This window comes from Salvia splendens, chromosome 19, assembly GCF_004379255.2.
Source record: "Salvia splendens isolate huo1 chromosome 19, SspV2, whole genome shotgun sequence".
NCBI lineage: Eukaryota > Viridiplantae > Streptophyta > Magnoliopsida > Lamiales > Lamiaceae > Salvia > Salvia splendens.
In genome coordinates this window covers 13,427,321-13,451,903 of record NC_056050.1, presented here as the reverse complement: position 1 = coordinate 13,451,903, position 24,583 = coordinate 13,427,321, and the positions used below count along the sequence as shown (strand labels likewise).

The following is a 24,583-nucleotide window of genomic DNA, read 5'->3' as shown; positions in this document are numbered from 1 at the left end:
AACTCCACGTCAGCTAATTGCCAGCTGGATAACTAACTCAACCAACTCCATCGCCAGCTGGATAACTGCCTACGAACTCCATATTCCCTCGGCATTTCTCGTTGCATGTATCTCTACGCATGAATGATCATGCATGCAACAATACCTCCCTCTTAAGGTTCCTTGTCCTCAAGGAACCATGGAAAACGTTCCTTAATGGTGTCGGCAAATTCCCAAGAAGCATCCGCAGGGGACTTACCTTTCCAATGGATCAACCACTTTGTCGCAGCTTGGTTGTGGCGCTTGACCATTTTTCTTTCCAAAATAGCTTGTGGAATTGCATCATTGATATGAGAAATGGTAGGTAGATCGGTTGCTGGCCCTGTTGGGGAAGCTGCTGGCTTTAAGAGGGATACATGGAACACATCATGAATGGTGGCCGATGTAGGAAGGTTCAACTTGTAAGCAACCTTCCCTATCCTGTCCACAACTTGATACGGACCAAAGAATTTAGCTTCAAACTTCTGGTGGCGTCCTCTGATCGAGCGCTGTCTATAATCTTGCAACCTCAACCAAACCCAATCACCAATTTGGAATTCCTTATCACTCCTATGACGATCAGCTTGCTTCTTCATCCGATCAGCTGCTTTTAGAATGTTTCGTTTCAGAACAGAGATCATATCTTCCCTATCTCGCAGAGCCAAGTCCACAGCTTCGACTTCTGAGTCTCCAGGTAAATAAGGGACGTATAAGGGCGGTGGGAACCCATATAGAGCCTCGAATGGTGTCATTTGAATGCTAGAATGGTAAGTAGTGTTGTACCAATATTCGGCTAATCCCAACCAATGAGTCCAAGAATGTGGCTTTTCTCCCATAGCGCATCTCAAGTAACATTGGAGGCATCGGTTTACAACCTCAGATTGTCCATCGGTTTCAGGATGATAGGCAGTAGAGTAGAGCAATTCAACCCCCAGTAAGGACATCAGTTCCTTCCAGAATGAGCTAACAAAAATAGCACCTCGATCACTCACAATCTTGGCAGGCATTCCATGAAGTTTGAAAACCGAATCCAGAAATACTTCAGCAACTCTCTTAGCAGTAAATGGATGAGACAGAGCCATAAAATGTGCATATTTACTGAGCCTATCAACCACCACAAATATTGTATCTTTTCCTTGTGAATTTGGTAAGGCCTCAATAAAATCCATAGTAATGTCAGAAAAAATAGCAGCTGGCATAGACAGAGGCTGTAGGAGTCCAGCAGGAGAAGTATTACCAGGTTTATAACGTTGACAAGTAACACAAACCCTCACAAATTCTCAGATATCTTTTCTCATCTTTGGCCAATAACACAGAGCAGAGATTCTCTTGTAGGTTCCCAATACACCAGAGTGACCAGCCATAGCAGATTCATGGAACAAGGATAAGATTTGAGCCTTTAAAAGTAAGTCATTACCAATCACTAGCTTGCCCTTCCTTCTCAATTCTCCATTTACAAAGCTGAATTTAGGATGAGACGCAGAATCCTGTTGTTTTTCTTGTAGTATAAGCTGAATTTGTGGATCACTCTCCCAAGATTCCTTAATTTTTGCAATGAGTTCCAGAGGAATCATAAAGGAAGTTAGAGCAAATATCATGGCTTCAGGCACTCTTGATAAGGCATCAGCTGCTGTGTTCTCACTGCCTTTTTTGTACCTGATCTCATAGTCGAATTGCATAAGCTTAGTCATCCAAGCTTGTTGAGTAGGAGTGGTTAATTTCTGCTCTATTAGATATTTCAGACTTTGATGATCAGTCAAGATGATAAATTTCTTACATTGCAAATAATGGTACCACTTCTTAACTGCCATCAATATAGCTAACAACTCTTTTTCATAAACTGAAAGAACCTGATGTCTTGGTGATAAAGCTCTACTGATGAAAGCTATGGGGTGCCTCTCCTGCATCAGCACAGCTCCTATTCCCACTCCAGAAGCATCTGTTTCAATCACAAATTATTTAGAAAAATCAGGTAAGGCTAAGACAGGGGCAGTTACCATGGCAGTCTTCAATTTCTCAAAAGCCTCCTGAGCTTTTTCAGTCCATCTGAAAGTCGTGTCTTTAGTTAAATCTATCAATGGCCGTGCAATGACCCCATAACCATACACAAATCGCCTGTAGTACCCAGTTAATCCCAGAAAGCCTCTGACATGTTTGATGGATTTTGGTTTAGGCCAATTTTTCACAGCTTCAATTTTTCCCTCATCAGTAGATACTCCCTCTGCAGATATTACATGGCCCAAGTACTCAACTTTTGTACAACCAAATGTACATTTAGATCTCTTGGCTAATAGCTTATGTTCATTCATCAAAGCCATCACAATTTTAAGATGTAATTCATGGTCTTCCATGCTTCGGCTGTAGATTAATATGTCATCAAAAAAAACCAAGATGAATTTCCTCAAGTAATCTCTGAACACAGTGTTCATTAGATTTTGAAAAGTGGCAGGAGCATTGGTTAAACCAAATGGCATCACCACAAATTCATAGTGACCCGAATGTGTTTTGAAAGCTGTTTTATGAATATCCTCTGGTCTCATTCGAACTTGCCAGTACCCAGATCTCAAATCAATCTTAGAAAACCATTTAGCACCACCCAACTCATCCAAAAGCTCCTCTATAACCGGTATTGGATACTTGTCTTTGACTGTAATAGCATTTAAAGCTCTGTAATCAACACACATTCTCCATGAGGAATCTTTCTTCTTAACCAAGACAATAGGACTAGCAAAAGAGCTCCCACTATGCCTTATAACCCCTGAGTTAAGCATTTCAGCAATCATTGTCTCAATCACATCTTTCTGTTTAGCAGCATACTTATAGGGTCTTATGTTGACTGCATCAGAGCCCTCTTTTAGAACAATCTTGTGATCTTGTTCTCGTTGAGGTGGTAAAGTCACTGGTTCCATAAAGATTTTCTCATTTTCCATCAGTATGGAGCTGAGACTTGGCCAAATTTCCTCTGTACTTACTCCATAACAGCATCTAATATCACCATCTATGGAAGGTATCATCTGACTGAGCTTTCTCTCTTCTTCATCCACCTCAGTTTGGTTAAAGACATGTAAACAATGGAGCTGATCATATTTTGGTGACCATAATTCACCTTGCAATTTCACTTTATTTCCACAGACTTCAAACTGCATACTCAATTTATTAAAGTTCCATGTGATCTCACCCAATGTAGATAACCATTCTCCACCCAAAATTAAATCATAAGTCTCCAGAGGAATCAAATAAACCTCTGCATGGAATCGAGACCCTTGCATTTCCCATTCTAGCTTATCACATTTCTGATTACACTGCAATAGTTGGCCATTAGCCACCTCCACAGCCTTGGAATTAACAGTAGTAAGCTGACATTTAATCTTTTTAGCCACTTTAGTACTCAAAAAATTATGAGTGCTCCCTGTGTCAATCAGTATTTTCAAGATTTTCTTATGACAAACACCTCGAATCCTCATCACCTGAGGTCCATCTTTTCCCCAAACCGCATGTAAAGACAGTTGGAGGTCAAGCTGCTCTTCTGTTTCTGTGTCATCCTCATTAATTTCGTGCTCCTCACAGCTTGCTACTCCCTCAAGCTCTATTAATTGTATAACATAAGACTTTCTTTTAGAGCATTGATGATTTGGAGTGAATTTCTCAGTGCACCAAAAACACTCCTTCTTAGCTCTCTTTTCATCTAATTCTTTAGGTGATAGATTTGTACTAGCTCGCACACCTCCTAGGCGATTAGGTTCCTTAATTCCCCCATTCCAAGTATTAGTATTCACTACAGGTTTACTAGTAGATGTTACTGCCATAGATTTACTATTCGAATAATAGCTGCTATTAGGATAAGCATTACTCTGCATTCCTTTAGGTTTAAGTCCCAGAGCCTTCACCGTTAAGTCTTGCAATTTAGCTAGTGAGTAAGCTTCAGCCAAACTCTTAGGTCTAAACATCCTTACTGGCATTTGCAGTTCATCAATGAGTCCAGATAAGAAGAAACTAAGTGCTTGATCCTCTCTAATACCAACTCTAGGATATAGCTCATCAAAAGTATCCATGTATGAGTGTAGCGTACCTTTTTGTTTGAGATTCCTCAGATCTGCAAGCGGATCCTCAAAGGCATGAGCTCCAAAGCGAGCTGCTACGCACGAGATGTAATATCTCCAATCAACAGACGCCTCATCTCCATGTAGAGTCAAAAATCCTCTATGCCATTGGAGAGCTTTTCCTTCCATATGAATTGCTGCTACTTTCACTTTCTCCGCCTCCGGTACCCTTGCTACTTGAAAAAAATATTCAGCTCTCATCATCCAACCTTCAAATCCTTCACCATCAAATTTAGGAAACTCATATCGAGTAGATCTTCCCCAATCTGATTTTCCTTCGCTACTTCCTTCACCATTATCCATTGCTGCGTTGTTTTTCTGATTCTGCAAATTAATCGCAGCAATTGCTTGCCTCAATTCCAAAATTTGGATTTCCTGCTCTTGTATGACTTGATCACGCTCACTTAACTTCTGATCCATCAAATCCGCCATTTTCTTCTCCATTTCAGCGCCTCGCGTCACCGTTCCAGTTTCCGGAGATCGACTGCTCTGAATACCACTTGTTACGATCCGAGCTCGTGACTTCCCAATGTTGATCGTAACTTCACTATAATTCCACAATACTCAGCACAATTGCATATACGATTATAAATCGAGCTAAGATGAACTAAAGGAATTGTATTGATCACGATAATGTTCTCGAATACAAATGAAGGTAAGTAAGAGGATAAGGCTACAATAGATCCACGATCTAGAGTAGGAAACAACAATGAACAACAAGGTTATCAACAACTACTAAAATGAGCTAAGACGTCCTTTTATACTCCTTCCGCGTCAAGCATCTTGCGTTGCTTATCATTTGACCACGTCAACTCCACGTCAGCTAATTGCCAGCTGGATAACTAACTCAACCAACTCCATCGCCAGCTGGATAACTGCCTACGAACTCCATATTCCCTCGGCATTTCTCGTTGCATGTATCTCTACGCATGAATGATCATGCATGCAACATATCGCCGTTGCCGCATGCCGTACCGAGGGGTCCGTACGGCTGCTGCCGCGACATATCGTCGGAGCTGCCCTTCGGCTTCAAAGATAAATCCTTGATCCTACCTAGAGTGTCCACTATAAGGCGGACACGCCCAATAGCCTCGCCCCAGTTTTTGTCCATAGTCCCAAAATTTTGTGTCCGCCACTATAGTGGATACCTCTAATAGCCCCCAAATTCTATAATCAACTTTCATTTTATAATGTTTCAAGTAATTATGAACAAATTTATCGGGCTATACGTAATCTATACGTAATTAGAAGAACACGACAATTAAAATTAAAATTAAAATTAAAATTAAAATTACACACTAAATTAAAATTACACGCTACATTTAATCTAGTACAAATCACTAACATGTTTACACTGCGCCACCATCTCCCCTACGTGCTCACACTTCTTCAATCAAATCGGCCTGCAGTGTGTTATGTGATGTGGTCCTTCGCATATCAGCGAAGCGTTGAATCAAATATCCATTGCTCCGTGGTACGCCCATCTGGATCGACGCGGAGGCAACACCGTGACTTGTACTTGCGCCCTCTTCCGGCGGCCATCGCTCTGCCGCAAAGCCTTCATCTTCTATTATCATATTATGCAATATGATACAGGCTAACATAATATTCGCGACATCATCTTCGTGCCAAACTCGTGTCGGACACCGTATAATAGCCCACCGTGATTGGAGGACACCAAAAGCCCGCTCAACATCCTTCCTAGCACTCTCTTGTTTGCGCGCAAAATATTGTTTCTTCGGTCCAACCGGTTGGCGGACAGTCTTCACGAATACTGGCCACCGCGGATATATCCCATCTGCCCAATAGTAGGCCATACTGTACTGCATACCGTTGGCTACGAAGCTGATTTCTAGACCCTCCCCCCGGCACTCCTCGTTGAAGAGCGGCGATGACTGAAGAACATTGATATCGTTGTTCGAACCTGCCACACCGAAATACGCATGCCAGATCCGCAGACGGTAGTCTGCAACTGCTTCCACAATCATCGTTGGATGTTTGCTTTTGAATCAAGTAGTGAACTGGCCTTTCCATGCAACGGGGCAGTTCCTCCACTCCCAATGCATGCAATCGATGCTTCCTAACATTCTTGGGAACCCGTGCATCGAACCGTGCATATCCTTTAGACGCTGACACTCATCCGGGTTGGGCTTCCGTAGAAACTCCCTACCGAAAATATCCTGGATCCCTTTACAGAACTGCCTAAGCACCGTGAGGCCAGTCGTCTCACCCATCTATAGGTATTCATCGAACATGTTCGCTGGTCCGGCGTAGGCAAGCTGCCGGATTGCAGCGGTGCACTTCTGTTGCGTAGACAGCTCGATCCGGCCAGCCGCATCACGCCGGAGGCTGAAGCATCGGTAACGCTCCGCCAAATTCGTCGCTATATAGTTGAACAGCATTCGCGACATCCTGAATCTCCGGCGGAATATCTCGGGTGGATAACGGGGGTTATCCACAAAGTAATCATCCATTAGATGCTGGTGCGCACCGACGTGGTCTCGTGGGATTGTCCGCCGATGAATAATGGCACGCGGGATCGCATCGTCTGCATTTTCTGCCTCCTCCGCCAAACGGGCCGCTTCCTCCTGGGCGGCCTGGTGTTGCACCTGTTGAATCAGAGCATTCCAGCTGTCTCTCCACAAATTGTTCATTTCCAACCCCAAATTGTAGTGAAAAAAAAAATTTAACATCGGCTATAGCCGCGGCGGTCGGTCCGCCACTATAGGCGCCGCGCCTATAGCCGCGTCTGCCCCCTACCGCCCCCATTTGTGGAGGTTAAATGTGCTTTGTAATCTAGCATGTTGTGACTCCTAGCATGCGGTGTCACTATGTGCTACTATGGCTCATGTTTGAGTTTGAAACAACGAAGAAGAGGGTGGTGATTACCTTCTTGCACTGCTCTGATTCCAGTCTCTAGCCTCAGTTCCTCTCTCCCTCTTTAACTTACTAACTTGAAAGTAATATGTGATGGTGAAGGAAGTAAGGCCGAGGGGTTATCCCTATATAGAGAGTGTGTAACTGAAAGCTGCAAGGCTGCCTGTTAGTGTAGGAAAAGGGGTCCTTAGGCTGCTCCTATGTTGGCTGATTTCCCTGCAACAATGCAGGGCATGTACTTGTGTATTAACTGGAATTACATTCTCATTTGTTGCCTTATTGCAGGGTATCTCAGTCCCTCTGTCTTTTGCTGCAACTCACTGAGCTCTTGGTACATTTTCTGCAGGTGATTGCCCCTGCAAAGTGGTTACTGAACCCTGCAGATTGAGTGCTGCAGATGTGGGGTTCTTCTTTTCTTGTAGCGGCTGGACAAAGGCTGGGAGTGTAGGTTGCTGCACCACTGCAGGCTGCCCCATATGGTGAGTCCTTCCTACTCTTTCTGAAAGGTCCCGCTGCCCATTTCCTCTTTCTATACAACACGCTTTCTTCTCTGACTTGTTTTGCTAGTTTCTCCTATTTATCTTGCTTTAACTGAGGTTTTATATTGTAGGCCTTGGAGGGAATAGCCTATCTCGTAGTTTGGAATCTATCGGTCCAATGGTCGCTCCGGACACAGCGTGGTGCATGGCCTGGCTCGAAGGGAGAGGGAGCCCTTCCCCCCCTTGTTTTTCCCATGTGTATATCTTCCTTTTGTAGGCACAATTGCTTAAAAATATGTAATAGAATCTTTTAGAAAGAACTAAGTTCTTAGTATTTTTCTTGTATCTGCGTATATTGTTCAATTGGAGAAGTTAATAAAAGAACGCGAATTCATTTTAGTTTACTTGTGTATCACTTTAGATTTTTCTTCTTTTGCGAATTAACAACACTACGTGTTTACAAAAAGAAATTAAACACTTCTATTCCGAAGCCCAAAATTAGGAATTAGAATTTATTTGTTCGACTTTATCGTCTTCTACCGGATGACAAAAGGGTGGTCATTACAAATCTGGAATATGCAGATGTTCAACATCACCTTCTATCATATCCAGTACCTTATTCATTGATGGACGATTATTTGGACTCATTTGTATGCACCATAATGCAACAATAATCATCTTCCGAACAATGTTTCTATCATCATTTTCATCAACATTTCCAACGTAATGTCCCTACCTTGGCTCAAGTGGTCGTATATCCAATTTGGGAAATACTTACTAGATTCATCATTGTTTCGTGTCAAGTGTTTTTTTAAGCTCAGCATTTCCATCAACAACATTCCAAAACTATACGCATCAACCTTGTATGACACTCTACCAATACTTCTATTAATAAGTTCAGGAGTAACATACCATATGGTTCCTCTAGCGGTCGTCAATGTCACTGCCTCCTTATTTGTGGCGCATAATTTTGCCAGCCAAAAATCTGATATTTTTGGAACAAAATTATCATCAAGAAGTATATTGTGAGGTTTGATGTCAAAATGTAAGATCCGGAAGTCACAACCATGGTGCAAATACTTAATCCCTCGAGCCACTCCAACTACAATTTTAAATTTCATTTCCCAATCCATTGGTGAAGTTTTTCTCGGTTGAAGATGTGCTTGTCAAGGGAACCATTTGGCATGAAATCAAAAATGAGGGCACGCTTGGATCTTTCAACGCAATATCCAACAAGTTCAACAACATTTACATGATGTATCCTCCCAATAGTTGCTATTTCATTGATGAAGTCTTGCTCATTTGTTCCGGATTTTCCAAGTAATTTGACTGCTACAAGATGGCCACTCCGAAACTTTCCTTTGTAAACAGAACCGAAGCCCCCTTGGCCTAGTTTATCTTCAAAATTCTTAGTCATCTTCTTTATGTCCGAATAAGAACACCTAATTGAAGTGAGTTTATTATCACTTTGTAGGAATGACTCTACTCTCTCAAATAAGGACAAATGCTTTCTTCGAAATTTGTAAATCAAAAACCAGATTATCAAAGGACAAATAATTATTCTTGGTGCCCAGATGATGATACTAGAGATGATGGCTGGAAAAAGAAGAAGAATGCACTTAGTAACACGACCAAAAAACTTGTGCTGAACAGTAAAAGTTAGAAACAAATTCCTTGATTCATTATAAGTATTGACATTTAGAAATGAGTGGAAAACTAATGCAAATAATATCCGTAGGTCCATGATTGGTTTCTCCTTTTCTTTGGGTACAAATCTTAAGAGATGCAAAGATGAAAAAGTTAGTGAGACGTGAATAAAAATGAATTAGTGGAATATGAGGTAATACTATATTTTAAGTAAAAATGAAATGCAGTTTGTATTAGTAGAATGACCAACGAAACTCCTATTACCATACCTGAGAACACGAATTGAGTTGCCAAGGGCGCCATATATCTGTTCCCAACAACTACATCACATACACAACATCATCATATTGTCATCGTCATGGTCATCATTATAATAAGTAATTAAGAGAAATCAAATTAAAGATTCTTACCGGTGTGGATGATATTATAGAGGATTAGCAATACAACTCCAGATCCGATGATGATAATCACAAGGGTATTTAGGGCTCCAGTAAAACAAACTGGAGTTATATGCAAGGACACAAAGTTAATTAGCAACTTTATCCATTGTGTTTGTAGTGAGACGTTAACTAAATTGCGCACCTATAGTTGCCAGACATGTCACGACAAGCACAGCAGATATGCATAACACAATATTTAAGGTGCCAGGATTATAAGAACCCAATATGTTAAAATTCACTAAACTCGGTTGCATTTTATTCGGGTAATATAATAGAGTAAATGTAAATTTTGGTCCTAAATGTATGATCAATACGAATTTGGTCCAAAATATTATCTTTTTGAAAAACAGGTTCATAACAAATGAAATATTTGTCGGAGTGGTCCTTTTTTTTACAGTTCTGTCAAAAAACTAACGGTCATGCCACTGTGCAATTAGCGTTGACCGTTAGTTTTTCGACGGAACCGTAAAAAATTACTACTTTGTCGGAATTTTCATTTTTTATGGACCTATTTTTCAAAAAGTCATTGTCTTAGACCAAATTCGCATTTTGGTCATATGTTTAGGACCAAAATTGACCTATCTTTACTTATTTTAAATTCTTCTTTCAAGAGCTGACTTATACTACAAATTAAGAATACTACAACATAAATTTATACTCCCTCCGTCCCCAAAGATATAAACTTTGGGTCGGGACGAGTTTTAATGCAAAATTGGTAAAGTAAGAGAGAGGTAGAGAGAAAAAGTAAATAAAGTATTATTAGTGGAGAATAAGTCTGTCTCATTAGAGAGAAATGACTTTCCAAAATTGGAAAGAGCATATTCTTGTGGGACAGACTAAAAAGGAAAGAGTGCATGATAAGGCTCATTTCATGCATCGGTGTGGGGGTAAAATGTACGCTACTTGATTGGTTTTATCGCGCAAAACAAGTGTTAAATGTGCAGAAATGCCACTTGACCAAGGCAACAAGGCCAGACTGATCAAGCACGTACAATAGGCGAAAATGGCCAGAAAGCAGGGGAGTTGATCAAGGGGAGTAATCAAGCATCAAGGAGGGGACCGTTGGCTTCCAGAAGAAGGACACATGAGATTATGAGCTGGATGGTGCGCAACATTCTGTTATCAAAGACAACGTTCTAGAAGGGGACACGTGCTGATATATGAGACGCAAGGACGGAGCTGAGTCAGAAAGAGCTACTCTTCCAGTGTCAACTCAAACTGATACCCAGGCAGCGGAATTCAAAGTGGGCTGACCCTAATACCATGAAGGCAGTGCACGCACAGAAGGCAAACATACTCCCAGGAGACCCCCCCCCAATTCGTCTTCCTTCGTGGTAAATAGTCATCGGGTTGAGCCCTACAGAGACAAGGCCGAAGCAGGCACAGTGGAAGAAATTCCACTGATCCTGCTTAATCCAACCCAGTGAGCAGGTAAAAGGAGTGATCGAGTACTCGTGGGTAGTCTGCTTGATCAAGCAACAAATTCATAATCCATTAAACTGATCAAGTGACATCCCAGGGGAACTCGGTCAAATCCTTGGTAGTTAGTGTAAATAGTTTTTCATGTGTTAGTTTTTAATTCTTAGAAATTAAAAGTCGAAAGTAAGGACGAAAACTGATCAAGTGGAACTATTTGAGTTTCATCTGGAATTAATTGTCCACTTGATCAGTACAATTCGAATTTAATTGGTAGTACAGTACTTTCGTTGATTAGGGAAGGTGATGAAAGGACGTACGCAGCCACTCAAACGTGCAGGAAGCGCCAACTGGTGCATTGGACAGAACGTCCTGGAGAGAGAAAGGAAGCGTATCAGAGAAGCTAAGCCAGCTGGCGTTCTGAAAGGACGCGCCTGTATGTGAAAGTCGCAAAGATCGGTATAAAAAGCAGTTTTCAGATCCGGATATCACTTTTAACCAAATCGCCTACAGTACATTCTCTTTGCTCTCCCATACCACTCAAGATTCAAACCCTTGCCCCAAATCATCATCTTCTTCACCAAAATCTACCACCATTACCAGAAATAATGTTTCTTGAACAACTCCCAACTTCATCCTCCTCCTCCAGTTCCGGTGCCGGCAGTGAGGACCGGAGAACCTCGCCCCGAGCCCAAGTAGAAAGCCCTAGCCCATCTTCTCAACCGCCACCGCAAACCAGAGCCGCCGCTCCATCTCCCGAAGTAGATGAAGAATCCCAATGGCGCCTGACCAGAATCCTCTAGAGTATGCCCTCCGAGATGGATATCGCGACAGTTTATGCCACCGTGAAAGCCCGCCTTGGAATATCCCTGTCAAAGGACTGAGCCACAACTTCCACATCCCAAAATCCTCCTCGACCTCCTCCATCTGCCTCCCAAACACAAGCTCCCCTTCGCACCCCTGAACCTACGCCCGTCGTCCCCCTTGTACAGTATAGCGGGGACGAGTCTGAAGAAGAGGGAGGGGCGCAGCCCGCCGCCGTCCTGACGGAAGAAGCACTGTATGTGCCGCCACCACATGCAGAAGGCACGACTGCTCCCAACGCTCCGACGCCACCAAGTGGCGGAGGCTCCAACTCCCCTACTCTCCTAGGGCCGACACAACCGATCGAGCTTGTGCACATTGATGACGATTTTACGGAGGACCTTCTGCTTCCCCCAGCGAAATACTACAAAAAAGGGGGGCAGAATGGACCTTCATTCCTCAGGCAGAGGATGAGTCGGTCCCGAAGACGGAGGAGGAGCCGCTGCGCCACCGGACGCGCAGAATGAAGATCAACACGCTGATAAAGGAGGTGGAGGCCCGGGTGGCCGGCATGCAAAGGGCGGAGGAGGAGCAGGTGGAGAGGCTCCGTGCAGTGCGAAGGCTGTTGGATGAGCCGGAGGAGCCGGAAAACCAAGGAGCCGTTGGGGCGATAAACTAAGAGGCCGGAGAGGCCGAGGCAGTTGAGGACAGCCGTCAGAAGGCTGAAAGGATGCACCCCGCAACCAGGGGCATTAAGATTTCTGATGCAAACCAACCTGCCCCTCCACAAGAAGGAGAAGAGGGCAGTGATACGGAGGGGAGAAAGCTCCGATGGGCTCGGACATTCTGCAGACAACAAGGATGACCTGTCGCGCCCCCAACCATTGACTATTCCAGAAAAACTGTGGTGTTAACCACGGACCTCCTCCAGCGGATGCTGGAATTTGAAAACCCCAAATGGGCTGAGGAGGTCCACCAGAGGGTGACGCCCACGAAGAGGCTGAAGGCCGGTAAGAAACTCCACCAGCCAGCCCTGGAAACTATCCGGGTTGAGGAGAGATTTACCCAGTATATTACTGGGATTGGTTTTGAATGACTGTTGGAGATCGAGGATACCTTCGTGCCCAAGGACCTGGCCAAAGAATTTTTCACGACCTTCCGGTTTACCGGAAGCACAAACTTGGAGGCCGGGAGAGTCTCCTTCCGGGTGTTTAGGCGTGAGCAGACGATGAGCCTGAACGGGCTTTCTGTGAGGATGAGACTCTATACAGAGGCCTAGGTCGCTAGTGGAGAATGGTTCGGGCGCGACATTGGCCTTCCTCAAAGGAAGCGGAGTTTGATCAACAGGCCGTCTGGCAGGCAGTGCGCAACGGACGTGCCCCCTTCTGAGTCTTGAGGAACTCATATTGCTGATCCGGCCCTCCGCCTTGCCCAGGTCTACCTTGCCTGCAATATCCTTGGCCAAGCCAATACACTAGCGATCATTACTCTGGCCGAGCTCTACTTTATGTGGAGCATGAAGGAGCAGAGGAGGGTGCACCTTGGCTACTGGTTGGCCTACTCGATGAATTAGATTGCCACTCGCCCTGCCCGCCACCTCAACGTCTGCCACCTACTTGGAGCCTACTTAATGCGGAATTGGACCCTGGTGCTCCACAGGGACATAGGGCGTCCCAGCCGTTGCCCTAAGCCCGAATTATTTAACTTGGAATTCTCATGCCCAGCTGGTTGCTCAAGCTAGGATTCTGGAGGCGATCCGCCAACAGACCCTTGCCAACCAACCGCCACCTCCCTCTACAAGCTCTCCTCCGTCTCGGCGCCCATCATCCTCCCGGCCACCCTCAGCATCTCCCGGTCAACCTCCAAGGAAGCTTTAAGTACAACCCCCCAGATCTCTACTCATTTCAAGTTTTAAAAAAAAATTAATTTTTATTTATTTTTGGTATGTATAACTGATTTTCTGCTCCACCTCACACTTAGACCTGTGTTGGGTCTAAGTGTGAGAAGTTATGCATGCTCGTTTTGCTATATTTTTCCTATGTGTTTTGTTTGTTGTTTTTCTGTTTTGATAGGCATGTTTGATTGTTGACACTGCCTCACACTTAGACCTGACATGTGAGAAGTTTTCCTTGGTTTCTGTTGTGCCGTTGGCTAACCCTTTTTCCACTGCATCCAGTCCCTCGAGGACAGGTTCATATGTAGTGGGAGGTGGGAGGGTTAGTTCTAGAAAATAAAAGTCATACATGTCAGAAATTTTGAAAACACAAAATATCAGTTAGTAATAAATAGGCAATATGCATGAAATCGGATAAGTGGAAGATTTGATTACTTTGGGAAGAGTTAGAGAAATGAATCAGTATGTTTACATGTAGAAACTTGATTGCAAAAACTTGATCAGTTTGAACGACGCAAGTATGATGGAAATGCTCAATTTTCTTTAAAAAAAACTTACTGTGAAGCCTCTCTACATGTGAGTTATAAGCCAAAGTAGAACACTTTCTACTATTGTTACAAAGGAAAAACTTTTATGAGAGGCTGAATTTTTTATATCTAGGTGAAAATTGCACAAGTAGTAAGGAGTAAAGGCATTAGGACTTAACCAATTTGAGCTTTTTCCTCTTTCGCTCCACGAACCTGCCTCGTCAAGCAAGGCACCCCTTAGTTAACCAAGTTGAGCCCATACACTTTTACCCTTTCTTTGATAACCGAGACCCACATCCATATACTTTTTATAAATACGTGAGGGAAAGGGGTCAGAGAGATTAGTCATTTCAAAGAAAGGCGTAGTACGACAGAAAGTAAAAATAAAAGGGTAGCCAGGTTGAGCGAGTTAGTCAGTCAGGTTAATCAAGTCCAGATATCAAGTCAAAATAAAAAAATTGTTGTTATCGAGAAATGTTTGAGAAAAAGAGGGCAGGAAAAGTTGTAACATGACCCATAAGTCGGAAGTTAGAAAAATAAGCCAAAAGTTCAAGGCTAGAAGTCGTCACTTGACCAAGTAAGATATCTAGTGGCGAAATATATAGTTCAAATCTTTGGTTTCTTGACTCACGTATTTTTTTCTTTTTGCAGTTTATATTTTTTAAACTTAGAACCCCTAGGGCCCTACCTTGATACACCACTACCCTTAAGCCTCATTACACCCGAAACAAGGACCTTAAGGAACTATCTTGTGCAATCTGATTCGAGGTATTAAATTTGTGGCAATACCGAGTGAACAATCCTAACATCTCTGGGGATAAATGAGTGACTGAGTGAATACAACATTGGTTTTTAAATTGAGCAATCTTGACGATCTGACACCTTGATCAAGTAAAAGCAAAAAGGAAGAAACATAAGCTGCTGGCAAATGGATTGACCTTGACCTCGGGTATGATTGTTGGAAACTTATTCGATCTAATGTATCTATGTGAATATGTGTTTTTATTTCGAGTCTTGTTTTCTTTTTTCATTTTCTTTTAATGAGTAAACCATGCCTGAAATTTGCCTTATCTTTTTCCTTTCTTTTTTCTTTATACTTGGGGACAAGTATGTTTTAAGTGTGAGCAGTTTGATAAGGCTCATTTCATGCATCAGTTTTGGGGTAAAATGTACGCTACTTGATCGGTTTTATCGCGCAAAACAAGTGTTAAATGTGCAAAAATGCCACTTGACCAAGGCAACAAGACCAGACTGATCAAGCAAGTACAATAGTCGAAAAAGGCCAGAAAGCAAAGGAGTTGATCAAGGGGAGTAATCAAGCATCAAGGAGGGGACCGCTGGCTTCCAGAAGAAGGACACATGAGGCTATGAGCCGGATGGTGCGCAACATTCTGTTATCAAGGACAACGTTCTAGAAGGGGACACGTGCTGATATATGAGACGCGAGGACGGAGCTGAGTCACGAATCCGTTACAGAAAAGCGTCGTCATTCTAGAAGGAAAGCACGTAGCAATCAATGAGTCGGTCACTCTCAGCATGAGCGAATATTCCATGCCAAGATCGTTATCCAGCTGGAAGTCATGCCAAGCCTATAAATAGAGGATGTGCCACCACGCAAAGCAGATCCAATCCTTTACTTTCCGTCTTTAGTTGAGTTTAGTTTAGCTCTCTAGTCTAGTTTAGTTCTCCAGATAGCTTAGATAAAGTAACGCTTAGTTAGAAAGGGCGATCGAAGGAGCGTTGCAGAATACTTGATATCTGTCGGCGTATTCTTAAGTTTCCCGCCGAGGATCTCCCCGGTTTTACTTGCTTTCGTATTTCCGAAGTGTTAGCTTAGTTTAAATCTCACGTTGTACTGTTCTAAGTTTTAGTTTTAATCAAAGCTGTTTTCGTTTTCATCATTGTGTTTACTGTTTCACGTAGTTAATTTTCATTCCAGTCTGAAATTCACTTGACCCAGTAGTTAAAATTTCCTTGATCAACTTGATCAAAGCTCTAGAGTAAAAATCAATAGTTAAAAACTCCTAAGTTAAAAACTCCCAACCCCCTGTTCACTACTCACACACTTGATACAGTAGCTTCTATGTGGGATCGACCCCGAACTTGCCGCTTTACTGTTAAAGTAGTGAGAAATTGGGAGTTTATAAATTACATTGGTGGCGTGCGATAGCGAGATCAACTTGATCAAATGGTAACGACATTTGCTAACTGATTCATCCGGTTCAGTTATCTCTTCCATATAATTTGAATCTAAGAGAAAAAGCCGCGATCATTAGGCCCGCCAGTGCATATTCTTGAGGGACGGGGGAGTAAAACTTACCAATGAATACAATGTAATTGGCTGATAAAAAACCTTGATGGTAGAAGTCTGCCAATTAAAAATAACATTCGAGACATCAAGATTAGACATGCAGATCAAAAAGAAAAAAAAATGTGTAATAGTCATTAAACCATGAAGTTCGGTCAAAATCCTATAAGTTCTACATAAGAGTTGAAATCGTAAAAAGGCATCCATTTAACAAAAGACATCTTTTGTTGATGTTAAAAATAACCTTGTTTCATTGAAAAGGGAAAATTAAATAAAAGAAAGTACTTATCTTAATGAAACATGTTTTAAACATTATCAAAAGACACATGATTTACAAAATGGGACTATTGAGAAAGACGGGAACTTCGTAACTTATATTTACAATTTCAGACTTTACGAGACTGACCAGCATTTGATCAAAATGACAATTAACTCGAGAACAAAGAAAGTAAAGTTTCTTACAGTTTTGTATCCCTACCCAGGAGGAAGTGAATATGAATAATACTAACAGACCAATAATTCCGATTATGATCGTAACAGGAAGGCTTACCCCTGCAATTATGAAGACTGAAATTTCTTTCAAAAAATTAGTTCTCTTGTGATCTTATAGCCATTATTAATAAATCTTGAGAAAATTGATAAATGACAAAGAAAAATAACCTAGAATGGCCAGAAGAATTAGGAGAAATCCTGCATTAACAGATAAGTAATCATTAAATTAGATAGTTATGATTTATGAACATAATCATTAAAAATGTGAATCCTTACGTGTACGTGGTCCTAATAAGTATAAGAGTTTCTCTGCATTTTCCACAATCAAAAGCATTAGCATTAGCAAATTAAGATTAGCAGTGATGAAACTCAACTAACATTCTTACTTGGTTTCTTACTCCACATTATGACTTGTTCACTGCACCCAGAACCGAAGCAGAGTTCAAATCCATACAAGACAGATTGCTGGATTTCTTCAAATGAGACATTTTTCTTCGAATACTCGAATCCTGGCCACGATGTCATGACTATTAGATCCAATCCACAGGTCTGTGGCACCTCTGAGGCCTTGAGGCACCCGACCTTTACGTATCTAAATCCGGGAGGGGACAAATACGAGGTAAAGTATGGAGTGATGTCTCTAAAGAGGGAAGAATTATGCAATGGATCGGGGCAGCTAATTAAGTTAACCTACTGTTTTAGAACAGAGTTGTAATTGTAGTAAGGTTCCATGGATTTGGAGTGAGGATGAGGAGATAAGGAAGGGATGCAGAGTGTGTCATTGTTTATGGAAGCACCAAGCAGCCTGATGTTGGAGTTTTGGTAGTTGATGGATTTGACATAGTATTAGTGAGAGTTTGGGTGGAGGGAATCTGGCGTTGTTTCAGCCAAAATCATTAATTTCGTTGAGATTATGCAATCCCGATAATTGTGTCTCTTCAACGCTCCGCCCATTATTCACGTCTCCTCTCTCTCCTTTCCCTCCATTCCAACTTTTCGTCTTTCCACTCCACTCAATCGACATTCTTTGAAGCGGCGGAGTAAGCAATTCCTCGTCGGTGTTGACGCGACTCCTCTCCGGCGGTGAAATGAGTTATGTGAAGCGACTGGGGCAAGCGGCAGCAGAGTCATCCGAAGGTGAGCTTTCCAGATGAAAACCCTAGTTTTCAAAAGTGGTGACATTTTTTAGTCATGGGTTTTTGGTTTTTTGTTGATAATAACTATTTTTTCACTCCTTGTTGACATCCAATTTCGTTTTTTTGTATGTATGATTGGCCAAAAACCTAGAACATGTTGAGGAACTCACACTTTTTTTGCGTTTTATTGAGAAACTCAAATGTTTTTTCGGTTGGTTATTTCGTTTTATTAAGAAATCGACACTGATTAGGCCGATTCTTTTTTTCAGATTTTCCGGGGGAAACCTTAAATCTCTTTGTTCGATTTTCTTTTTTTTATTTGCATGGTTAATTATGTTGCAAGGAGTGTACCAAGTAAAATTCGTTTAGTAGAACTCTGAATTTTGGTTGATGTTGTGTTACTAACATTCTGAAGTGTATATGAGCATTTAGTTGTGTGTTGGAAAAGTTATGTTGAAATTTCAAGTGGATTTTGGTTTGTTTTCTTTTAATAAGATCTAGTTGACATCGTTCGACATGAATACCTACTTTCTATTTCGGTTGTTTCTAGGGAAGAATGCATCAAGTTTGGTACTTTGATAAGATCTCGTTGACATTAAAAGTGAAATTGATATTAACAGTCCTTGGTCTCTGATCCTGTTGACATTGACATTTGTATTTAATCTGGTATGTGGACATAAGATGCTGGTGACATTGAAATTGACATGGTATTATCTCTTTGTTTGGCTGATCCTATTGAGTTCAACATTGCTTGATTTGTTGTATATGTTTTCATGCTTGAGTGACAGATTGCCTATGGGTTGTGGAATGTGCTGTTGATATTGTTTTTAGCGTGTCATCTGTTTTAATTTTCATGGTGATAATAACATGTCGGGGTGTTGTTGTGTTTTGTTGCTATGTTGTTATAGGATTTGAATGTTTTTTTTCATTTACGTAACTTATTGATGGTTGCTATTTGATCAACGAAACGTCTAGCAAAAAGAAAAGCAGTAGACGATGGTGAGTCGAGTGGGAAGCAGACTAGACTATCTTGAAAGCCTTCAACATCTGTTGTTGGCGTCCCTGTACAAGCCAAGAGACCTCAGTTGAGGATCAAGAGAACTACTCTTTTTTTCCAGCGCATCCTGAAGTCTTTGAACGAAATACAGAAAACTTCTGTCTGGCAGCTCGGCTTCGGTGTTCTAATTGACTATGATGTGGCCTCTGTTCTAGGAACCTTAGTGTATTGGCTATTAGAGCATTTTGACCACCTACGGTGCAGTCTTATGCTGCCTAATGGTGTTGAGGTAGTTGTTGACACGAAAGATGTCGAGCTTATTTTTTGGTTTCCCAAATGGGGGGATTACATTTGATCGATGTGACAGAAACCCAAGCATCAAATACCTGGAAACCATTCCACTTGATGAGGAGGCTGATATAAATGCTATGCAGACCAAGGTCCTAGATGTGAAGATGCTACAAGAAACTGGGGGAGGGCACTTTTTAAGAAAATATTCCTACTGTTGATGGAAACTGCTCTTATTGAGACCTCCCCTTGTGGCTATGTCAGACCCCGAATTATTGACATTCTCGATGATTTACAGAAGATAAAGAAGCACAATTGGTGTAGGTACTTGCTAGACAATCTGTTACGAACGCGTGAGTTGTGGAAGAAAAACAAGTCCAAAGTTTTCAGCGGGCTAGTAGTTTTCCTAGTGGTATGTCCTTCATTTATTGCATCAATGCCGTCGACTTGTTGATATTTGGTTGACATGGTCTTGTGTGTGAATATGTATCTGTTGTTGACGTGCCTGGACCTTGAGCTTACAATAGTGTTTTTATCTGAATTAGGTTTGTTGTTGACATTTTTTTGAAACGATTTTGTTACTTACTGCAGGCCTTCTACGTCGATCTAGTAGTGCATCGCAGGAGATGTGTGCCACGTGCCATTCCTAGGATATGTTGACATTTTTTTTAAACAATTTTGTTATTTACTGCAGGCCTTCTACGTCGATCGAGTAGTGCATCGCAGGAGATGTGTGCCACTTGCCATTCATAGGATAAAGGACTGGACGTCCGAACGGTTGAAGGAGAGAGAGGAAGAGGAAATGGAAGAAGATGATTTCGGTCTTGGACGAGTGACTTCACAATTGGATAAGAATGAACTGGGTGGTGCGGAAATGACAACAGGAGTGGTGCATCCACCGGCTACTGAAGATGTTATTGAAGAGAGATATGCTTCGGATGAATTGGTGTATATGAGGGGTGTTTGGGGGGCAACCAAACACATAGGTGACGGTTTCAAGATGCTGGCAAAGGAATTGAACCAAGCTCCTCCAGAAATCAGGAATAAGGACAACTTTAGAATAACGTGTGACACTCTCAGGAGGGCGTTTAGACTGGACGAAAAAGACTTTGACCCTTTGCAGTCAATGATGCAGTCGCAGTCTGCCCACTATACTGCAGTGGAAGACTGGTCAGAGTCCTTGAAATCTTTGTTGGACGCGGCTGATGAAATGGATATACCAGAAAACAAAGACGAATACCCAAGCTTCAGCCTTGGGTTTGATTCCAGCCAGGTTAAGTATATATTATACATTATTTGTTGTTTAAAAACACTTCCCAGATAAATATCTGTTGATATACTCAATGAAAGTGTGATTTTTTTTATACATTGTAGGATGATGATGCTTATCACCGTGATTCAGAACGTCAACAGGAGACAGACAATACAACCAATGTTGAAGAGGTTTGATGGCCACCGTTTTTTCTTATTTTTTGGTTTAATTTGATTGCTTACTCAATCATCCTATCTTACTTTCCGTGAAGGGTGATGTGTCGGAGTGCGAGCTAAGGGAGCCATCAGACCTTTTTTTAGTGAGGATGAAGTTGTATCCTAGGACGAGGACAGAGAGAACATTGCTTATTTGGGAGGTGACGGTCTGGATTTTATTACTGGTACTGACATTGGAAAAGAGGTGGGAGTCAAAGAGCCTGTGGCTATTGCGCAAGTAGGAACAGTTGTGAATGAGGAGAATGCACTCGACATGGCTAGTGATATTGCGCGTGATGTTGTGTTCGAGGTATGTAAAACAGCTGAATTAATAATGTTGCCTCTAAGTAGGGGTGTTGACATTTGCCATCAATTAGTGACGTTGTATATTTCCCTATTTTTACTGATGCAACACGATGCAGTAGACGTAGCCGTTTGCTCTACCGTGGAAGCAGTCATTGAACTAGGTGATGCTGCTTTCGAAACACAAACAGTTATGGGGGGCATTGATGCGGGTAAATTACATGTACGTCAAGATGCAGAGATGAATCGTGAAGAGAGCACGTATGCTGAAATACAACCTACTCCAGCATGGAAACTCAGAATGAGAGGGTTCAGCATCAACGCGTATCAGCCCAACATGGACTAGAAAAGAGAGGGATTGTTACCAATTCCTTCTTGCAACACCCTATATGTGGACGTAAGCAAAAAATTGTATTAATTTTTTGTTGGTTTAACCAAAGTGAGCGACTTGAATAACTTATGGTTGAAATCTAGGGATCATGTTATTTACTCCAATGATGTGGTGGAAGTTACTAAACTGAAATTCAGCTCGTTGAAGCCACATGAGGTTGTTGACGCTGAAGTTTGGGCTTCTTATCTGAATGGCAAGGAGGTGTATAAATCAACACAGAAGCCCAACAGACTGTTTGTCACAACGGCTGCGACAGTGAGTGTACTGTTAATATAATGTAAAATTTTTAATTTTTTTTGTCTAATGACAATATGTAACGATTGCAGTCAGATAATGTGGTTGAACGGAGAGCTAGTTGGGAAAAATCGGAAGTTGCAACAACATTCTGTGATGAGATAGATGGTCAATTCAACGGCACTGGAACTTTTGACATCACACAACATGATTTGGTACTTGTTCTCTTGTTTAACCAAAAGCGAACTCCCTGAAAATGAATATTGAAACAATTGTATTGGTATGTGCAGATTTTTTTCCCTATATATTCAAAGAGGCATTACTATTTGGTGTGCTTTTCATTGAAGACTGGGGTTGCGGATGTGCTAGACCATGTGGTGCCCGAGAACGGTATTCTAGATCGGGCTAAATAGGGGAGAGACTTGGATCTACTAGTAAGTTTACTGTGGAAACTGTATTGAAACTTGGATGCATTCGTTGATTTTATGATAAATTAGCGTTAATATTGCTGGTAGTGACATGTTGACCTGTGTTATGACATTTAATTACATCGTTCAGTTGAAGTACGGAAATATGAATGCATACCTTGATTGTATTATCAATTTGTGTTGGTATTTGTTGGTATGGAAATGGTTGGATGTGTTTGACACTTTGTGACACGGAATTGACATGTTGGCATTTTCTGTTGACATTTATCAGGAGATAAATCTGCTGAAATTTGCATATCTGTTGTGTGAGCTTGTGAATTGCAAACTGTGTTGACATTTGCACCTTTGTTTGATCATTGGCTTTTTACATTTGGATTACATTGACATTCCAGTTTGCGAATGGAATTTTGTCTTGACATAATTTTCTTATGGACCAAGGCTGACATAAAGGATCTTACGTCGCCCTTGACCTATTTTGCAGAGGGATTATCTAGGTTTTTATCTCAAGTCAATGGGATTCGACGAACTGTCTGATTTCATAATCAATGAGCGTAGTACGCGCTTGCTGGACTTGCCATGGAAGACAACCCAGGCCACTAATGACTCGGGGGTATTCCTGATGAGACACATGGAGACTTACATGGGTAACCCTGCCAATTTAATGACAATGGGTCTTCAAGGAGTTAGTGTGAGGCTTCTACAGATTCTGAGGGGGAGATATTGCAAGGCCATGCTCCTTGCATCGTTCAACGATTGCAGAGAAAGGTTCTCGTCCTACATTAGTCATTACATCAACGTGACTCTTAACTTCAGAACACATTATGCGAGGCAAGTGAATGGAATGTTGAACATGGCGCCCCACAACGAGCAACACAATCAGCCGGCAAGGAAGAAAAGCAAGTTGAATTGAGTAGATTTGGAATTGACTAGTTGTTTTTTAAATGTTAATGGTAGTTGTTTGGAATTTGGATATTGGTATTTGCTTTTAGATGCTAGTGGTAGTTTTGGGATATTGGTATTTGCATTTTTGGCTTGTGGAGATGTCTTTTTTGTTAAGAGAAGCATCAACATTAGAAATCTCTTTCAATTAATGAAACATGTTATTGATATTCTCTCGGTTTTAATTTCATATTGGTATTTCATTAATTTTTTACCAGGTTTCTCCATTAATTTAAGACATTGAATATAAAAACAGGTCTAGCTTCAAGTCGGCCTCGTCGTATTACTATTAATTTGAAGCTAATTTAAGTAGGGGTGTTGACATTTGGAATGATTGGTTTCAGTATGACAAAGTGTGTATATTTCATTATGACCAGGTTTCATTAATTTGCTGAAAAAATGCATGCATCTCGCCGCATAAATAAAAATAAAGGTGAAATGTGATACTTAAAAATTGTGAATGAAAACTTGAAACTGAAACTATTTGTAGACATATACTGACAGTCAGAAAAAATGGATTAACCTACACTACTATTATCAATGCAGATTAATCCTCAAACCTAAATGCTCCTTGGACATGAACACGAGCAGACAGTAATTCTACAACTAAAATTATGACATAAACAGATGCTGCACTTACATTATTAGCTCGATCTGCCCCGTGATCTTCAAATCAATGAGTTCAGTCTGAGCTAAATCATTTTAATTTGGTCCAAACAATAATCAAATCATACAACTGTATAATACTCATTCCTCTGAAAATCTACCGCTCATATTTCTTTCACTCCAAAAATAACAGCAGCAAGATGTTGTTATGTTCTTGAAAAAAACATGTAACAAATAAACAGTCAAACCAAAAAACCTACATTTTGGACTTTCCTATCTCTCTGCCACAATTCCTTGCATCGTGATGTCCAATTTCTCGACACTTTGCACATCGCCTCTTAGGTTTATTCTGTAGTATGATAGCCTTCTCTACTGCTAATCGAATTCTTCTTCCAGAAGTGCTGTGGGATCCCTTTGTACTGACTACATTAGGAGGGTGCACGCTAACAACATTCGGTCGAGATGACCCGCACAGGTTCTCAATCCTCTGTGCTTTACTCATGGAAGATACTGAAGGTACTGTATCACCGAAGAATTTTTGACTTATTTCTTCCATTCCGTCGAATAATGCAAAAATGTCGTCACCATTGCTCTGTGCTCGTTGAAATAAACGAAAGTATAACGAATGTAGTTTGGTTGCTACAACCCGTTTATCATCTACTTGTGAATCTGCATAAACACAATATCAGTAGTATAGCAATATGATGACATTTGACACGAATCCGACACCAAACGTAATGGGGCATCCGTGGTTGTCTTTTCCAGTGAATGGCCCAAACACCATGCAATACC

At 41.5% G+C, this 24,583-nt stretch overlaps 3 protein-coding genes across 5 annotated transcripts; 1 reads left to right on the top strand and 2 right to left on the bottom strand.

Annotated features, from left to right (window-relative positions):
- Positions 1 to 1,298: 1,298 nt before the first annotated feature.
- On the bottom strand, positions 1,299 to 7,471 carry LOC121779040. Its single transcript, XM_042176391.1, has 3 exons — positions 7,317 to 7,471; positions 2,016 to 4,665; positions 1,299 to 1,919 (listed from the first exon to the last, which is right to left on the bottom strand). The coding sequence occupies exons 1-3, from the start codon at positions 7,469 to 7,471 to the stop codon at positions 1,299 to 1,301; spliced, it is 3,426 nt and encodes a 1,141-aa protein (XP_042032325.1).
- An 814-nt stretch (positions 7,472 to 8,285) lies between these two features.
- On the bottom strand, positions 8,286 to 17,532 carry LOC121780292. 2 transcript variants are annotated; one of them, XM_042177842.1, is made up of 8 exons: positions 17,389 to 17,532; positions 17,279 to 17,311; positions 17,171 to 17,200; positions 16,973 to 17,077; positions 16,523 to 16,570; positions 9,532 to 9,621; positions 9,391 to 9,441; positions 8,286 to 8,916 (listed from the first exon to the last, which is right to left on the bottom strand). In XM_042177842.1, exons 1-8 carry the CDS (start codon positions 17,525 to 17,527, stop codon positions 8,897 to 8,899), a joined length of 516 nt encoding a protein of 171 aa, XP_042033776.1. In that variant the 5' UTR covers positions 17,528 to 17,532; the 3' UTR covers positions 8,286 to 8,896. The 2 variants fall into 2 exon arrangements, 1 of the variants encoding a protein (XP_042033776.1); XR_006045986.1 differs by lacking the exons at positions 8,286 to 8,916; positions 9,391 to 9,441; positions 9,532 to 9,621 and adding an exon at positions 16,398 to 16,452 and having other exon boundaries at positions 16,523 to 17,200; positions 17,279 to 17,531.
- Positions 17,533 to 17,546: 14 nt separating this feature from the next.
- LOC121780291 lies at positions 17,547 to 23,392 on the top strand. Of its 2 annotated transcripts, none has more exons than XM_042177840.1 (10): positions 17,547 to 18,139; positions 19,114 to 19,835; positions 20,118 to 20,696; positions 20,798 to 20,866; positions 20,947 to 21,200; positions 21,316 to 21,590; positions 21,668 to 21,839; positions 21,911 to 22,033; positions 22,109 to 22,252; positions 22,728 to 23,392. In XM_042177840.1, exons 2-5 carry the CDS (start codon positions 19,644 to 19,646, stop codon positions 21,130 to 21,132), a joined length of 1,026 nt encoding a protein of 341 aa, XP_042033774.1. In that variant the 5' UTR covers positions 17,547 to 18,139; positions 19,114 to 19,643; the 3' UTR covers positions 21,133 to 21,200; positions 21,316 to 21,590; positions 21,668 to 21,839; positions 21,911 to 22,033; positions 22,109 to 22,252; positions 22,728 to 23,392. The 2 variants fall into 2 exon arrangements, with proteins under 2 accessions (XP_042033774.1, XP_042033773.1); XM_042177839.1 differs by having other exon boundaries at positions 17,548 to 18,139; positions 21,313 to 21,590.
- The last annotated feature ends 1,191 nt before the right edge of the window (positions 23,393 to 24,583 follow it).

Excerpts from the sequence above, each read along its gene's own strand:
- LOC121780292 (XM_042177842.1), bottom strand. The coding sequence starts at position 17,527 with ATGACATCGTGGCCAGGATTCGAGTATTCGAAGAAAAATGTCTCATTT. Across the intron at positions 16,571-16,972 it reads CTGGGTAGGGATACAAAACT|ACTTCTACCATCAAGGTTTT; the intron begins GTAAGAAACTTT and ends TTTAATTGGCAG. Across the intron at positions 8,917-9,390 it reads AACTCAATTCGTGTTCTCAG|GTGTTCTTATTCGGACATAA; the intron begins GTATGGTAATAG and ends CACTTCAATTAG.
- LOC121780291 (XM_042177840.1), top strand. The coding sequence starts at position 19,644 with ATGGAAACTGCTCTTATTGAGACCTCCCCTTGTGGCTATGTCAGACCC. Across the intron at positions 19,836-20,117 it reads GGCTAGTAGTTTTCCTAGTG|GCCTTCTACGTCGATCGAGT; the intron begins GTATGTCCTTCA and ends TATTTACTGCAG. Across the intron at positions 20,697-20,797 it reads TTGGGTTTGATTCCAGCCAG|GATGATGATGCTTATCACCG; the intron begins GTTAAGTATATA and ends TATACATTGTAG.
- LOC121779040 (XM_042176391.1), bottom strand. The coding sequence starts at position 7,471 with ATGGGGCAGCCTGCAGTGGTGCAGCAACCTACACTCCCAGCCTTTGTC. Across the intron at positions 4,666-7,316 it reads GAAAATGTACCAAGAGCTCA|TGAAGTTACGATCAACATTG; the intron begins GTGAGTTGCAGC and ends GTGGAATTATAG. Across the intron at positions 1,920-2,015 it reads AGAAATTGAAGACTGCCATG|GAGAGGCACCCCATAGCTTT; the intron begins GTAACTGCCCCT and ends GTGCTGATGCAG.